We start from the raw sequence: 18,721 nt of genomic DNA on the forward strand, positions 1-18,721 counted from the left end.
AATAGGCTCTTACGCAGTTTACCCACTTACAGAGAGGCATACTTTATAGTAGTGTAATTCTTTGAAAGCAATGTTATAAAACAGAAGACTAACACAGATTAATTTTATATTGAAGATCACCTTATACCTATGTAAGTATAGACTAGTATCTACATATATTTCCTGTATTCATGACATAGCCTTTTCTTAATATTTTTTTAGTATTTCTAAGCATGTGGTGTGTCTGTTTTTTCAAATTGTTGCAAATCTCCAAAGTTTTTTTCAACATATTTATTTGAAAAAAATCTGTGTCAGAGAAGGAAATGGCAACCCACTCCAGTATTCTTGCCTGGAAAAGTCCATGGACAGAGGAGTCTGGTGGGCTCCATTCCATGGGTTTACATGACTGCGCATGTGTGCCCAAGGGTGGAGGGAGATGGGTTAGTAGCAATAAAGTGGTAGAACTTTAAAAAAAAAAAAAAGAAGGAAAAAAATCTGTGTACAAGTGGACATGTGCAATTCAAACCCATATTCAAGGGTCAACTGTATTTTTAAGATAGGGAACATACATTTTATGCATGCCTTTTATGGTATGCTAAAATAATGGTAAAAGTTTTAGGTTTTGATTCTTTTGGAGGTCTATCCGGTATGAATTCTTAAAATTAAGTATGTAACCTGAGGAAGCACTTACAGGTTATCAGGATTTTGACAGTGATAGCAAAGTTTCTAAAAGTACTTGAATGATTATTGTGAGGCTTTTACTGCTGTATATAATAAAGAATTTGAAATAAGTACATATCCCTATTCCCTATAAGTTTCCGTCTTTTGGGAAAGTAGAAATATAATTGATACATTTTAGAACTGTATGAGACAGGATTTATAAATGCGTGTTGAGAGGAAGAGGAAGGACACTGAAATTTCTGAAACTCCTATTTTGTACCAGACATACACTAGGTATTTACACTTTGTCTTGATTTGTATTTAAGTGCTCTGGGTGATTAGACTGTGGTAGACAGAATAATGGCCCCTAGAGATGCCCGCACCCTAGTTACTAGAACCTGTGAATATGTTCGGCTGCATGGTGAAAGAGGTGGCATTAAAATTATAGGTGACATTGAGGTTGATAATCAGACGACCTTCATGTGGGGAGATTATCTGGATGGGCCCAGTGTAGTCACAAAGAAGAGGAAGGCAGAAGAGGAGGTTTAGAAATTGACTGTGAGAGGAGGTCAGAAAACTGGAGAGATGGCAATGTGAAGGACTTGGCCTAATGCTGCAGTCTTTGAAGATGGAGGAAGGGAGGGGGCCATGAGCTAAGGAATACTTGCAAGTCACTAGAAACTGGAAAAGGCAAGGAAATGGATTCCTCCGTATAGTATCCAGAAAGGATCACAGCAATCCTGATGCTTGATTTTAGTCCAGAGACCCAAGTTGGATTTCTAACCTCCAGAACTGGGAATAATACATTTGTGTTGTTTTAAGCGAGTAAGTTTGTGTTGATTTATTACTGCAGCAATAGAAAGGCTTAACCACTGGGTAGTGATAATCTATGAGAATTTTAAAAGAGATTTGCTTGGAAAAGAATCTTGAGGAATTGATTAATAATAATCACTTTAAGGTAATTCCCTGGTGGTCTAGTGGTTAGGACTTGGCGCTTTTCACCACTGTGGGCTTGGGTTCGATCCCTGGTTGAGCTAAGATCCCACAGGCTGTGTTTCATGGCAAAAAAAAAAAAAAGCAAACTATATGGGGGTAGGGTGGGAGGGAGGTCCAAGAGGATGTGTGAATATGGCTGATTCACTTGTGTTAGCAGAAACTAACACAATGTTATAAAGCAATAATAAATTCCAATAAAAAACTTAAAAGCACACTATATTAATACTATTTCTTTTCAAAGTTTTTCTTTTCTTCTTGTATTCAGATTCAGAATCAGAGGAAACAGTACAGGTAAAAAATGCCAAAAAGCGACCAGAAAAATCACCACTGTCTTCTAAACCTGCCAAAACCCGACCGCAGGATCCTGTCACGTACATTTCAGAAACAGGTAAGGGGGCGACGTCTGTCTGTTTCAGAGGGACGTGCACTGTGCTGTGTTCTCGAGCTTGTCTTGGTGTCTGCATGTGTCTCCTTCGCTTTGAACTGAACTTCAGTTGCCTTTTTCTCTGTGTAGAATTGTAGTTATCAGGGGAAGGCTGTAATTATCTTTGGCGTTTCCTGTGAGTTGAGGGCCAATAACAGGGTAGTTGTTTCTTGGAATTTTTTTTTAAAGGGCTCCATATCAAACCATATATATTGATACTATGTCTTGAATCATACATTAAACTATTATTGGATTGTTTAAAAACTTTTTCTTTTTTTTAACCTTTTAAGGTTGCAGCAATCTTAAGTATATAATGACTGCAAATTTGTGCCTTCTAATCTGTAATCTTGTGACTTGAATTCCTCATATTCTCTGGTGACCCTAAAGATTTAATAGTGGCTTTAAAAATATGCTTGCTTTTGTGTTTATATTTATTTGATCTGTTTTGAGTGGTCCAAAAATAAGACATTTATAAATGTACACTAATCTTAAGATATCATAGTATAAATAATTGTCATCGTATATAAATAACTGCAGTATTCTTTTATAGTGAGAGACCCTGAATTACATTGTCATCGTAAGGAAAAAAAAAATTAGGATGGATTTGTTATAAAGTCATTTTGATTTGAGCATTGTTAACTCCTAGAGGAGACTGTCTTCAAATTCACAGAGCCTGTTGAATCAGTTCCTGATAAAAATGCTTGCAGGCCATGAGAGCGTCTGATGCACCTCACTGGCTTGTTCATCTTGAGGTAGACCCCCGGCAGCGTTGTTTTTAGCACTCAGCTACTTGTGTTGCCAGTGAAGTGAATATACCTGGTTTGAAGAGATAGGGTAAAAACTGCATAATTATTTTGGGACAGCATGTTACAACTTACATTCAATAGGCTTTTATTGATTGTCTTTTCCATCCTGGTTACTAGGTGCTGGGGATATAAAGATAGGACTAAAGACTCCTAAGTACTGTAGGAATTGCCTGAGGCTGCAATATGCACTAGTTAGGGAGACAGCTTAAAGGAGAGGGTAGGATTTGGTCTAATCCTTGAAGGATGAGCAGGTGATGGAGGGAAAGAATATGTCTGGTTGTTGTTTAATCTCAGTTGTGTCTGACTTTTGCGACCCAATGGACTGTAGCCTGTCATGCTCCTCTGTCCATGGGATTTCCCAGGTAAGAATACTGGAGTGGATTGCCATTCTCTTCTCCAGGGGAATCTTCCTGACCCAGGGGTCAAACCCATGTCTCCTGCATCGGCAGGCAGATTCTCTACCCCTGAGCCACCAGGCAAGCACGTCTGGCTAATAGGATGGGATTATTTAAGGCACAGCATCCAGCACAAGGCTTGATATGTTCGTAGGACCCCAAAGAGATTGCTTGCCCACATGATGAGTAATAATGGGTGGTATATGAGGCCAGTTTAGGGAAGACCTTGAAAACTAGAATTTAGTTTAACGTAGCAGGGAAAATGGAAAAATAATAATTGAGGAGGCTGAGACTCTTACGGTAATCTCTGAGTGAAGTAATAAGTATTTTAAAAAGGTAGCAACAGTAAGGGACTGATTTATAAACATTTGAGAGATGAGTTATAGATTAGGTTTTTGGATTACCTGTGGTTCAGCCATGCTGTCTATGATTTACTATTAGGATAATTGGAAAGTTGATGTTATTATCCTGCTTATGTTTAATTTTTTTTTTATTTTCTAGCATCAGCTTTATTGAGATAGAATTCACATACCCTACAGTTCACCTTTCATGTTTTAGTGTTACTGGAATTTTATTACATGTTTGAGCTGGTACTTGAGAGCGTGAAGGTACCCATGGTAGATAAATTGGTCAGTAAGTAGGGAATGAAACAGGAAAGACGTCCTTGTGTTACAGAAAGAAGCTGAAAGAAGCCCTGCCTGGGGGGATACATCCTTGGTTCCCATCTAACTCTAAAGGGCTGAAGGTCAGTGACTCTGCCTCCCTTTCTGTAAAGCAGAAACTCTCATTGAATAGGACAGTTGGGACAACCTAACAGGGTGATGCACATGAAAGGGCCAGACCCAGTGCCTGAAACATGAATAGCCAGCTGTCAAAAGGGAAAAATAAAAACAAAAGAAGCCCACAGATGAGCTTTGCAGGCTCTCTGAAACATTTGCATATTTGATAAAGTTGTTCAAATACCAAAGGGAAAATCTTAAGTGGCATGAGCATATTTTCTATAACATTTTTTGTAAGCTGAGATGTTTCTTCATTATGGCTTGTGGCAGGTTGACTTTTGAACCTGTTTTGTTGCTAAATATCTGCTCATGCATGTTGTGCAAATGCGGTCTTCCATTAAAAGGGCCCCCTCAACATCTGGCCACCTTTGTCAAGTTTTAAATATGTGGGAGGGATACTAAAACCAGTAAGGTGATAGGTTTATTATGTAACTGAAGGTGGTGTGATCAGGCTTTCCAGTGACACCTTGAAAACGTCAAAGTTAGTGGGCAGACAGCGATGGCCTTCAACCGGGGATCAAGGCTATCCTTATCTTGTGATTTTTAGGTACACAGAAAGGTCAGACAATTTAAGCTCTGGTCACAGATTGTCTTTAACATGGGACTGTTTATTTCAGACCAGGTATTTTTGAATGTTATTTTCTGAGGAGATAACTGACATCTTATCTGAAAATTTTATGACCATTAGACAGTATTTATGTCATTCTGCCAAGGGTATGTGCATGTGAAAGTGAATGTTGTCTCCTGGTTTTATCAAAGAATCTTGGGGTACAATGTATTCATCTAATATGATGCTATTATATAGTTTTCTGCTTTTTCTTAGAGTTGAGATATAGGAAAGAAGCTAACTTTTTTTTTGTCTGTTTTATCTTCTCATACCTTTTTATACCTTCGAATGATAGGTGATTAGGAGAAAGATAAGCCCTTTTCCTCCCCTTCATAAAAGAGAATGAGACTGTTAAAAAGAAGTCTGCAATAAAATTAGCATAATGAGATCAGAAATGAAATGAATTTGTGAAACAGAGAAGTGCAGCTTGCAATAAACTTGAAATTTCTTGACCACAAAATAATCTTTTTATTCATTTTTAAAGCTAAATCTACAGTTTTTCAATGATTATGAATAAATATTCATGTTAGAAATATAAACATTTATCATACATTTTAATAAAATATGTGTGGTAATAATAGTTTACAAATAAAAATTCTAACTTAAAATTTTTTTTTATTTTATTCTTTTTGGAGTTTGGAGCTTGTGAGGAAGAATTATGTGACTCAGTTTTAATAACCTATTAATTCCTAAAGAAATGATTTTGCTTTACTATTCCATATTTTATCTTTTATAAATCAACTTTTTTTTCCCTTACAGTGTAGCATGTATAGTGATTAAGAGCATGAGCTCTGGAGTTAAACCTCCTGCTGCCCGGGTTAAACCTTCCTTTACCTCCCCTGTGTCCTAATTCCCTCGTCTGTAACATGAGGGCGTCACTAGTGCCAGCATCAGCGGCTTTTGTGCTTGGTCAAATGAGATAACGCTTGACAAGTGCTTGAAGTAGGGTCTGGTACATATGAAATGTTTAGTAAGTGTTAACCGTTATTCTCATATTTTGACTTGTTTACCTACATCTGTTTTAAAGATTATGCTAAAGACATTTGCTTTTGCTTAGGTATTTAGGGCTTCTTTTGACTATATAACTGTGCTTTAGAAATTTAGAAATGGTGTCTGACCCACTTATGTTATAGATGCTCTTCGACCAAAATAGGAGCCACTGCCTGTGCCTGTGGGGCAGCTGAGATGTGATTAGCCCAAGTGGGAAGGTTGGTGTGTGTGAAGAATGGATTTCAAAGACTTTAAAAAAAGATAAATTATCTTATTAATAATTTTTTTTAGCATCTATTACATGTTGAAATCATCTGAATATTTTTGAATAGATGAAATATATTATTAATTTCATCTGTTCCTTTCTACTTTTTATTTATTCTTTCCACTTTTTAAAATGTGGGTCACATTTTATTTCTGTTGCATAGTGCTTTATAAACAAGGAGAAATATATTTAGGAAATAACATTACTTTAGAAAATAACCTACTTAACCTACTTCAGGTGCTTTTGTTTGTACTATTATATGAGTCTTTAGGCTATATTATTATACAGGTCTTTAGGCTTATCATTTAACTCCATGACATACTTTTCATCATCACTTTGTTTGACTAAACTTATCTTCTATTACTCACTGATTTTTAAAGTACTTTAACTACATTAGTTTCCCAGATTACAGGAAAGGGAAAAAATTCTTTATATTATACATATCTTCATAGCAACTGTTGACTGTAGTGGGATGTTTTTGAAGGTTGGTAAAAATCCAAAGTACTGGGTAAATATATTTACTTTAGCTGTTTAATGAAGTGAGAGACCTTGAGTTTTGTTTGGCAAAAGGTGACCTTTTATTATGCAGTTTCATCAGGAGCTGTGGGTGTTTGTTTGAAAATAGTGAGAGTTTTCCCTGTCTTGAGAATTGTTTATGACTGGTAATTTAAAAAAAAAATAAATTTTTTTATTGAAGTACAGTTGATTTGCAATGTTGTATTAGTTATAGGTGTACTGCAAAGTGAATCAGTTATGCATATGCATACACTTATATCTACTGTTTCCTAGATTCTTCTGCCATGTAGGTTATTACAGAGTATTGAGTAGAGTTCCTTGTGCTATACGATAGGTCCTTATTTGTTATCTGTTTTATATATAGTAGTATGTATATGTCAGTGCCAATCTTCCAGTTTATCCCCCCTTCCTTAGTGACCATAAGTTTGTTTTCTCTATCTGTGACTCTTTATGTTTTGTAAATAAGTTCATTTCTTCTTTTTTTTTTTTAGGTTCCACATATATGCAATATCATGATATTTGTTTTTCTCTGACATACTTCATTCAGTGTGACAGTTTCTAGGTCCACCCATGTTGCTGCAAGTGGCATTATTTCATTCTTTTTCCTGACCGAGTAATATTCCATTGTATATATGTACCACACATTCTTTATCTACTCCTCTGCTGGTGGACGTTTAGGTGCTTCCACGTCTCAGCTTTTGTAAATAGTACTACAGTGAATATTGAGGTGCTTGTCCCTGTTGGAATTAAGACTTTCTCTGGGTATATGCCCAGGAGTGGGATTGCTGAATCACATAGTAGTTCTATACTTAGTTTTTTTGTATCACTTTACGTTCCTAGCAACAGTGGAGAAGACGTCCCTTTTCTCTACACTCTCTCCAGCATTTGTTATTTGTAGACTTACTGTTAACGGCCATTCTGACCTGTGTGAGGTGATATCTTGTTATATTGTAGGTTTGATTTGTATTTCTCTAATAATTAGTGATGTTGAACATGTTTTCATATAATTTTTAGCCATTTAGTCTTTTTCGGAAAAATGTCTATTTAGATCTGCCCTTTTTTTTTTTTTTTGGGTTTGGGTTTTTTTTTTTTTTAATGTTGAGCTTCATGAACTGTTTGTATATTTTGGAGATTTAATCCTTTGTTGGTTTCTTTGTTTGCGAATATTTTCTCCCATTCTGTGGGTTGTTATGACTGGTAATTTTTAGTGAACATGTAATTCCAGAGGCAGAGTGCTCTTAAAGTTATAATTATTTGGGGAACATTAAGTGGGAAGAAATTGGGAATGTGGTGTTCTCCAGGTTTACCAGGAAGTATCCGTGACTTGGGGAAGTAGCAGTAGGAAATATTACTGGAGATGTATGTGCTAATTTTTAGTGACCTATAGCTTTGTGTACTGGATAAATGGAAATGGATTTTATATAGGATAGAGACCTTCTCTTAGACTTTTCAGGGAAACCCAGCATGACTGAGACAGAATTCTTTGAAGTGAGAGGGAACTTAAGAATTATATTTCTTTCATTATATTTGTTCAAAAACAAATATTGATTTGTGCACTAAGACTATAAAAGAAACTAAGTTTAGGTTTTGGAGGATGAGTATTTATATTAATATTATTTAAAAATATCTAAGTAACACATTCTCACTGAAAAATAATTAATTCAAATAAAAAATATTCCATTCCTTCATCCCTTTTGCCTTACATAGCTCTATAAATTTAAACTATATAATATGAAAGAAAGAAAGTGAAGTCGCTCAGTCGTGTCTGACTCTTTGCGACCCTATGGACCATAGCCCCCTATGTTCCTCTGTCTGTGGGATTTTCCAGGAAAGAATACGGGAGTGGGTTGCCATTTCCTTCTTGAGGGGATCTTTCCCACCCAGGGATTGAACAAAGGTCTCCCTCATTGCAGGCAGACGCTTTACTGTCTGAGCACCAGTGGACAGATAAAATATATATATATATGTACGTATATACACACATGTATTTATTTGAGAGCGGCATCTTGTAACATTTCTAGCTTGGTTTTTCATAACTTAATGTCTCCCTCCCTTCCTCCTTTCTTATCGCCTTTTCTCTCCTCCTTCCCTCCCCACCTGCCCCAGCCTCTCTTTCTTTCAATACAGAAAGAACCGTATCTCATTCTTTTAAACTTTTGCATATAATTTAATAGTATGCATTTAATTTTTCTCATACTCTTATTTTGGATATTGGATTATTATATGAATATCCTTGTTGGATATTCATAAAAGCATATGAATATGCTTCATTGTAATAGAACATATTTAACTATCAGTAAGTGGGCAGTTCACGATGAAGAATATGATCACTTAAGAGAGAGTAGTAGGACTTCCTTGGTGGTCCAGGGGCTAAAACTTTGTGCTCCTAATGTAGGAGGCCTGGGTTTGATCCCTGGTCTGGATTTAGGTCCACATGCTCAGACCTAGTGCAGCCAAATCAATAAAATTTAAAAAAAAAAAATAGTGTTTCTTGAGATTCAGTGGTATTCGTTTTTAAGAATGTAGTTCATCCACCTATATTATGAAGAATAGAATGGGGCTTCTACTGTTTGATTCTCAGGTCCAGAAAAGGAACTTTACATTTATTCTTATTAGATTTTTTTCTGAAGCTCTTGACTTTTATCTTGATTCCAGGCTTTTGTATCTTGGATTCCAGGCTTTTGTATTCTGATTCTGTCATCTGTTTTTAAAATTATAAATTTGAATACTTTCATTGAACAATATTAAATTCTTTGGACTCCTCTGGTGGTCCAGTGGCTAAGACTCCACACTCACAATGCAGGGGCCCGGGGTTTGATTCCTGAGCTGTGAACTAGATCCCACATGTTGCAACTAAGAGTTCGCATGCTGTACCTAAAGATCCCGTATATCCTAGTACCTGGGCAGCCAAATAAATATTTTAAAAATATTAAATTCTCACTGATTTATTTATTTAACAAATGTGATGGTTTACCATGTATGCCCAACAGTGTACTGGACAGTCTATGAAATAGATAAGAGAAAGTCCTATTTTCAAGGGCTTATAAACTATCAGGTTATCTTTTTTAAATACTAAAAATTGTAACATAAGGAAACAATTAACAGTGATAGAAATATCTTCCAAGGATATTTGGGCATGAGAGAAATGGCTTTTATTTTGGAGGTTTAGGAAGCATTTCCTGGGGGAGAGATTGAATTTGTAAACTTTCATAGATTTACTTAAACTAGATTACTCCTACTTAGTATTGTATTATACCTTTTATTTTCTTAATTACAGTATCATCTGTATGGGAATCTCTTACTCTACTTGAAATCCCTGTGTCCACAGTGAAAGGCAGGGGGAGTTTGACTATAATAGTGTTAACATATGTTTTGTGTCATATGGTATTGTAAATTTTTTTCAAAGCAGTTTTTTTACAGACTTCATGAACAGAATAACATTATTATATGGCTTGTATTTCCTATCTGTCTCATTGATCTTTAAAACTACCTTATATTTAGGGCTGACTTACCTTAGGAAAACTTACTTTCAAAGAATCAACTTTCAAACCATTTCACAAACCTTCACTGTGGATGAATTCTGTAGTTCTTTGGATGTCCCCATCCACTTTTTAAAAAATTTTCATATCATCTAATTTCATATCTTCCAAGTTGATGAACCTATCTATGTACATTTTTCTGGATCATTAGTAAAATGCAGGAGATGCAGAAGATACAGGTTCGATCCCTGGCTCAAGAAGATCCCCTGGAGTAGGAAATGGCAACCGTCTCTAGTAATCTTACCTGGAGAATTCCATGGATAGAGGAGCCTGGCGGGCTGTAGTCCATGGGTCCCAAAGAGTTGGACATTACTGAGTGACTGAGCGTGCACACACACACACACACACACACACACACACACACACACCTTTTTCAAAATGGACATGATCCATATCAGCACCCTGGATACAGCTTTTCAGTTTTTTTTGAATAGCTGTTCAATTACTTAGGAATTTCAGAAACCACTGTTACTTATCTTGTATTTCTCCATCTTGCCATAAATTAGTACTTCTTAATCAAGGGTGATTTTTCCTCCCAGGGGAACTTTGGCATATCTGGAGTGCTAGTTTTGGTCATCACATCTGGTGGATCCTGTAGCATCCAGTTGGTAGAGGCCAGAGATGTTATTAAACATCCTACAGTGCTCAAACCCCCTACAACAAAGAATTATTTGGCTCAAAATGTCAATGATGCAGAGGTTAAAAACCCTGCCATGGCCTATCAGAAGACAATTTTGGTAGATTCTTTGTTGAAATCCAGACATCCCTGTTTCTGGTATTCTCATCTACTAGTCCTATAACTCAAGGAATAAAGGATGGCTTAGGCCAGTGTAGTTTAATGTCAGTGAATCCTCTGCTTCTATTAAATACTTTTTTTGTTTTAGTTTTTTATTGAAGTATGGCTGATCTGCAGTGTTGTGTTAATTTCTGCTGTGCAGCAAAGTAATTCAGTTACACGTATATGTACATTCTTTCTCATATTTTTCCCATCACGGTATATTGATTCTAGTTCCCTGTGCTCCACCGTCGGACCTTGTTCTTTATCCACTCTGTGTATCACAGTTTGCGCCCGCTCACCTCTCACCCCCACTGGAGCCCTTCTCCACCTCTGTCCCCTTTGGCAACCGCAGGTGTATTCTCTGTAAGTCTGTTTCTCTCCTGTAGGTAAGTTCATTTGTGTCATATTTTAGATTCTACTTGTAGGTTGTATCGTACAGTGTTTGTCTTTTTCTCTCTGACTTCACTTGGCTGGTGATCTGTAGCTGCGGCCACATGGCCGCCGCCGACGGTGTTTTACTCTTTGTCAAGGCCGAGCAGTGTTCCGCCGCACACATTCACCACATCTCCTTCATCCATGCATCTGGCTGTTGTGCAGTGCTGCTTTGAGCACTGGGCGGGGACGGGGGTGTGCACGTATCTTTTTGAATTATAATCTTGTCTGGATATGTGCCCAGGAGTGAGATTGCTGGGTCATGTGGTAGTTCTGGCGCTTTAGTTTTTTGAGTAACCCCAGTACTGTTTTCCATACTGGCTGCAGCAGCTCACATTCCCACCACAGTGTACAAGCATCCCCTTTTCTCCACCCCTCTCCAGGATTTGTTACTTGTGGACTTTTTAGTGACAGCCATTCTGACTGGTGTGAGGTGATACCTCATTGTAGTTTGATTTGCATTTTTGTAGTAATTTACAGTGTTGAGCGTCTTTTCACATGCCTGTTGTTTTAGTTGCTAAGTTGTGTCCAACTCCTTTGTGACCCCGTGGAGTGTAGCCTGCCAGGCTCCTCTGTCCATGGGATTTCCCAGGCAAGAATACTATGGTGGGCTGCCATTTGCTTCTCCAGGGGGTCTTCCCAATCCAGGAATTGAACCTGCATCTCCTCCGTCCGCAGATGGATTCTTTACCACTGAGCCACCAGGAAAGCCCGCATGTGCCTCTTGGCCATCTGTAAACACTCTTTTTGACCTGTTCTTGGTATTAATGCATAGAATTGTCACCAAACCTTTCTGGTTCTATTGTAGTTGGGGATTTGCCTTTCTCGTTTTGAAATTAGGACTCTACTTCTTCTCTTTAATCTTTAGAGACTTCTTCCATTTTATGTCATGATTCAAAGGTCACTGATACCCTTCAGCAATTTTTATTCACAGATTTATTTTGACTAAAGCATCATTATAAGAGCTAGATGCTTTCTTAAAAATTTTTTGCCTACTTTGCCCTTCATTCCTCTTTCAGTATTTGACCTAAAAGAATTTAGTGGCATATGCAGAGGGAGAATTTAAAAGGTCATACTGAACAGTGAAGCACCAGAGTATCTGGAATGGTTATTTGTCTGAAGCATCTCTGAAGATGAACAGACTGTTGTTTGTTATAGTGACATGTATTTTGTTGTCAGGCGCTTGTGAAACTATGAGCGACACAGGATCGTATTCCAAAATGCTAAGTAGGATTATGCTATGAAAATGTCAGTAAGTACTAATAAAACAATATACAGGTGATTTATGCTTAGTTGTTACACCGAAACCACACTTGTCACATTCTCTCACGTGCAGGGACTGGGAATGTGAGTGGAAGTGGGGAATTGCATTGCTGAACCCCTCCCTCAATGCTTCTGGTCAGTCAGGTTTCCTTCTATAACTGGTTTCATGCCTTAGAAGCTCTGGAAAATGTGCCTGTGGCCAGTTGTCCAAGGCTTCTCTCCCCTAACTCCAAACCTCCTCTTTCTTTTCCTGAGAGATGCAGAGGAGAGGGAGGAAGGGGGCGAGTAAGTAGCAGAGTATTTCACATTCTTCTCCTGGGTTGCGCTTTCTTCATAACTGAAACCAGCTGTGACTTTCCATGGACGGTTACTCCCGCTGTGGTGGGGACTCTGGTAGATAACATCACAGCCCGAGTCGGTGCTTTTATCTCTTAATGGTAAATATCATTGCTTACATACCTCACTGTACACCTCATGGATTATTAAATATTTTTATTCTTAAAATATAACTGACTCCATTTGATTGTAAGAGGATTTGTTAGTAAAGAATCATGATATCTTTAATTTATGGATTAAAGATGGTCAGTCTCAGTTTTATTTCATTATACTGAAAGCTATCTGATTCACCACAGAATATCTGATTCTCACACTCCATAAGTTTTGCAGAGATGGTATGTGTAATTTCTCTTCTATCCACTTAATTGACAGATATTTATTGAAGATTTGAAATATGCATGAACCTTTCTGTTTGTCTATAACCAAAATTACAGTTGGGAGTTTTGACTCACGGAGGTATTAAAAAAGAACTTAGTAGAAAAAGGCTCTAAAGACTCAGAGTCCCTTTTTAGCTTTTGACTTGTTGCAAAATAAATTATTTTAAATCTCTGTAACCAGATTCTCTAGCATGGTCTCCATTAATTTGGTTTCTGTGTGTTTCACACTGAAGGAAAAAAATCAGAATCCCAAACTCTGAGCAGTAGGAACATCAGAATTAGATTTTTTTAGAGAGCTGCACATTATTTTCTTGCTCTTTCATTTTTTACCCTTTTAAATAAATGAATGTATCTAACTCAGAGTGGCAAAGCAATCTTCTTTTCCAGGCAGTTCCTCTGCTGTGTGTTGGATAATGCTAGTTTATGTGGTGACTGTTACCATGTTTGAGGTTTGTTGTATATAAATAAAAATAAATGGTGTTTGTTTATAAGGAGTCAAATATCCTGGGGGGAGATTCTGAGTGTTCAATTGCCAAATTTTCAAGTAGGTCACAGAAATTTGACATAGATCTATTTATCACTACTTTATTACAAGTTTCTGGGAAGAAGAGAACACAATTTTGCCTTTGGCTTCTGACAAGGCAGAACAAATTTAGGTTCATTAGAAAACAAGAATAAATGTTAAAAAAGGAAAACAACCATAGCTTTATTTGGCATGTTTCATCCCTATACACTGTGTAGAATTGTAAAATACTTATTTTACGTGAGGTTGGTCATAACACCTGTTAAGTGATGGTCTTTGTCAAGCAGTAGTTGCATTGTTCTAATCCCTGGCCTTTTTTGCCTTCTAGAACTTCATAATATTTTTATATGGCTTTTGAAATATCTAGGAGGAGCCCGGTGGGCTGAAGTCCGTGGGGTCGCACAGAATCGGACATGACTGAAGCGACTTAGCATGCATGCATGCATTGGAGAAGGAAATGCAACCCACTCCAGTGTTCTTGCCTGGAGAATCCCAGGGACAGGGGTGCCTGGTGGGCAGCTGTCTGTGGGGTCGCACAGAGTTGGACACGACTGAAATGACTTAGCAGCAGCAGGGCCAGAAGAGTTTTAGGGGCTTCCCAGGTGGCGCTGGTGGAAAAGAATCCACCTGCCAATGAGGAGACAGAAGAGGTGCAAGGTCGATCCCTGGATCGGGAAGATCCCCTGGAGTAGGAAATGGCACTCCACTTCAGTACTCTTGCCTGGAAAATCCCACGGGCGGAGGAGCCTGGTGGGCTACAGTCCATGGGTCGCAAAGAGCCGGACACGACTGAGCATGTGAGCACAAAGGGACGTTAGGACGGCTCGCTCAGAAGTCACACGTAGAGCAGGGATGCTGCTTTGTTCAGGGTTTCTGGTGTTATCAAGGCAAGTGACAGGATGCTCTCAGACACGCCTGTGACTTTCTCAGTATTCACCTGATGAAATCCTCTCTAAGAAGCACAGGATCATGAATTTACGTTTTGGTGTTCAGTTCTCCCTGCATAACTATAAAGACTGTGGAGAAGTGCACAAATCACAAGGCACTAAATAAGTATTAAATAAAACATTAATTTGTTTTTTCTTCTTGCATAACTGTGTTTCACTAGAATTGCTCCTGCTTTCCAGGGGCCTGAAGAACCATTTTTTTCTGTGTGTGTGGTTAGTAGAGAAAAAGGAACTTTGATACAGTTTCTTCTTAGTATAATGAAAACATACTTGATATTTCATGCAGAATATTAATTTTTTCTTGAAAATTACATTTTACTCAGTATTTATGAAAATGTTTATAAAATTATGTTTGTGTTTAGGTATAAAATATTTTTGGAATCTATAGCTTGAAGATGTTTTTAATTTTAAATCCATGTATTCTAAGCCAAAATTTCAGAGAAGAACTCTCTTACCCTCCACCATTGTAAAGAGATCTCTAGTAGAGAAGGCTGTGAAAAGAAACTCTATTTTAGGAATGATATTTAAGGCTAACTTAAAAGAACAAAGTGATACATTTTTGGTTTTGCGTGAATCTATTATATGATTGGGCTTCCCCGGTGCATCAGACATAAAAAAATTTGCCTGCAATCCAGGAGACCCGAGTTTGATCCCTGCATTGGGAAGATCCCCTGGAGAAGGGAATGGTATTTTTACCTAGATAATTCCACAGACAGAGGAGCCTGGCAAGCAAACTACAGCCCATGGGGTCGCAGACTGAGCAGCTAACACTTTCTCTTTCATTATATGATTAGATCACAGTTTATATAGTCCTTCCAGTTTTAAATACTTTTTGTTGCTTACATTTTTATGTTCTCAATAGTGTGATGAATATATTTGTATATAAATATTTGTCAGCACCTCTGATTATCTCTAAGAATTACTGTGCTAAATGTTATAAACTTCTTTGCCAAATTGCTTTCTAGAAAAGTTGTGCTAGTTTACACTTTCACAGTTAGTGTTTATATTAGTACATACTTACCACATTCTCACCAGTACTGAGTATGAAAGCTACAAAATGTATGTGACCATCCACAGATTCTCAGAATTATAGAACAAAAATCTGAAGAGTTTGTCTGGTCCAGCATTTTGCAGAGGAGGATAGTGAGTCTCAGATAGTTAATTAAAATGAGTTGAGGTCAGGTTAGAATTTTAGTTTTCTGGATTTCTGGCTCAGTATTGTTTTTACCAGAGAATACCGCTTTATTATTTATTGAATGTTTATTATAGCATGATGAGCTGCTATACTGGGCAGTTTGATTTTTAAAAATCTAATCTTCCCAGTAACTCACATGATGGGTCATTTGAAACTGTTTTACTGTTTGTAGGGAAGAGGAGCTAAAGAAGAGAATGAGAGCAGTCTTCAAATGCTGAATGTGAAAAAAGGAAAACAGGTAGAATTCACAGGGAAATATTTTGGCTTAATATAAGGAAGAACTTTCCTAAAGAGTACAGTAGTGCTATTCACTAAAGAAAGAGGGGCTGCGTTGAGTTACACTGCTCTGTTTTGAAAGTGTTTAAGCCCAGTCTGTGTTTGCCAGGAATGTGGAAAACACATTCAATACATGTGGAGTCCATGTATCGAATAAGAAAACTCATTGACTAAAGGTAATGCATTCTAAAGAATGTGATAGAGTAGCTGGCATGAAGTTGAATGCCCAATAATGATAGCTATTGTAAATTTTTATTATATCATATATTAGATAGAAAGATACCATGGAGTCCCTGAAGCTAGTGACAGAATAAGCAGAGATGTTAATAAGTAATGAAAGAAGTAGCAAAGAAAAATGGAGAGAGAAGCTGAAGCCGAACTTTTGTGTCTCAGAAAGCCAAAGGGACAGAGTTTCTAGGAGATGGTCTATTTGTTGTAAATATTAGATGTAGGTTAAAAAGAAAGACAAATGTAATATAAAGATGAAAAACATGCGATGAAAGAAATTAAAACCACCCATAATCCCCTATCTAGAAATAAAAGTTGCTAACATTTTATTCTTTTCAGATCTTTGAACATGAATTTAAAAGCATAAATGAGTAGATTTAGATATATCATTAAACATCTTGTTATGTCTCTTTTATCACTTAAACATAAGCATATCTTGATTCAGTAAATATGTATATGCATTGTAATTTTCTATTGGAGCATAGAATCCATTACAGGATTGAATTTATAATAGTAGATATTCTGGTAATTTGTTTTCCCACTTTATAAACAGTGTTCAGTTACCTCTGTCTTTGGTGCCACTTCATGGTTGAGGCTGTCTTTGTTGCCTCAACTGTATTTGTCCTTTATTTAGTTATTATTTTTGGCTGCCCTGGGGCTTTGTTGCTGCACAAGCTTTTTCTGGTTGCGGTGAGCACTGGCTTCTCTCTAGTTGTGATGTGTGGGCCGCTTGTTGTGGCGGCTTCTCTTGTGGCAGAGCACGGGCTCAGAAGTTGCAGCACGTAGACTTAGTTGCTCTTCGGCATGGGGAATCTTCCCTGGCCCGTGATCAGACCCATCTCCCTTGCATTGGCAGGTGGATTCTTAACCACTGGACCAGGGAAGTTCCAGTCCCTTAGTTTTTTTTCATCTTTTCTTACCCTCTTGCAGTCTATTCTTTCTACTTTTGAATGGACAAGTGCCATGACAAGCATTTTTGTGCATACATCTTTGTGTGCATGTTTTTTGTTTGTTTGTTTTTTGGCTGCAGCATGTGGGATCTGAGTTCCCTAACCGGAATTGAACCCACGGCCCCTGCAGTGAAAGTGTGGCATCTGAACCACTGGATCCCTAGGGAAGTCTGTTTTGTTTTTAGACTAATTAGTTAGAGGTGGAATTGCTGGGTTCGACTAATGGGTATGCATAGTTGAGATTTTGATATATATTGCAGGTTTGCGCCCCCATAAAGGTTTTTTAACGTTTACTGTTTTTAAATACCAGAAAATCCTTTTGCATATACGAAGGTCCCATTTCCCTATACCCTTGCCAACAATCTTTTTAATCTGATAGTCTTAAAAATTCTTGATCTCACTAAATTTCATACTAGTCTGTTACCTGTGAATATTTATGAGATTGCTAGAGAAAGGGTTAAGCTAGGGATTGCAAATATCTCTAATACCATTGTTCCTTTTTGAGGTAGCAGTGGTTGATCTCGTCTGAATCAGTTCCTTAAGGACAGTTATAATATTTTGTATACAAATGAAGGTCTTGAGTGAAGGGGGAAGAACTGTAACAGAAAAACATAGTGGTTGACTTGATCCATTCAGTTCTAGGATTTTCTGTCATACTGCTTGTACGCATGGGTGGATGTAGTGGAAATTAAATGCTACTGCCTTTGACATTTTTAAAGTGAGGGAAAAACTAGTAGAGGACTGTCATTTCGTAAATACAGTGTATTTTTCTCCATTAAAGGAGTCCTTCCTCCCCAAAAGTACAGTTGTTGAACTTAAACCAAGTAAAAATTATAAAATTTAATAAGCTGTCAGATATGATTGGCAGTCTTATACATACTAGCTATGGTTTTAACTTTGCACTTACGGCCTAAGGAGATACATTGGTGTCCATACCTAGGAGCTTCCGGGTTTGTTGTTTTCTTATTTTTATTAAAGCCAGATATCAGCAATTTTGTTTTGAATCTTCTTTTAAGGGCGTTTTGTGTAGTTTGTTTTGGCTACTAAGGTAGAATAGTTGCTGAACACTGATAGTTTGCCTGTGCTATACCTTAACTGAGTGTAGGGATTTAAAACTGACAATAAATTATAAAAAAAAATTGTTTGGGTTCCTATAACAATTCATTTTGTTGTTATCGTAGGAGAGAAGTTTCAGATTATGTTCTCTGTGGTTACTAGGACTGCTGTGGGTGATTTGCATGACTGTTGTACCTATGTGGAATGGGTATAATGTCACCTAGACTTTGCAGAACCATCTGAATAAGATGGCAGGGAAAGTGAAGGACTGATTGTCAAGTAGGGAGAACAGATCTATGAGAGACTGGATTTAGTCTGTTGACTCTTGTCAACACATGGTTAAACTGAGCTCCGGCAAGTGTATCAAACCTTGCATGTGCTTAGAAGGATTGATATGAATTTTT

The 18,721-nt window shown here is 37.4% G+C and overlaps 1 protein-coding gene across 1 annotated transcript in view; it reads left to right on the forward strand.

Moving 5' to 3' along the window:
- Nucleotides 1-18,721, forward strand: part of RFC1 (replication factor C subunit 1) — a 73,622-nt gene that overhangs the window by 21,363 nt on the left and 33,538 nt on the right. The window contains exon 4 of the mRNA XM_043438184.1: nucleotides 1,901-2,023. Within this exon, the coding sequence (XP_043294119.1) occupies nucleotides 1,901-2,023 (123 nt within the window). The remainder of the gene's footprint in view (nucleotides 1-1,900; nucleotides 2,024-18,721) is intronic.

This window comes from Cervus canadensis, chromosome 19 (assembly GCF_019320065.1).
Source record: "Cervus canadensis isolate Bull #8, Minnesota chromosome 19, ASM1932006v1, whole genome shotgun sequence".
Taxonomy (NCBI): Eukaryota; Metazoa; Chordata; class Mammalia; order Artiodactyla; family Cervidae; genus Cervus; species Cervus canadensis.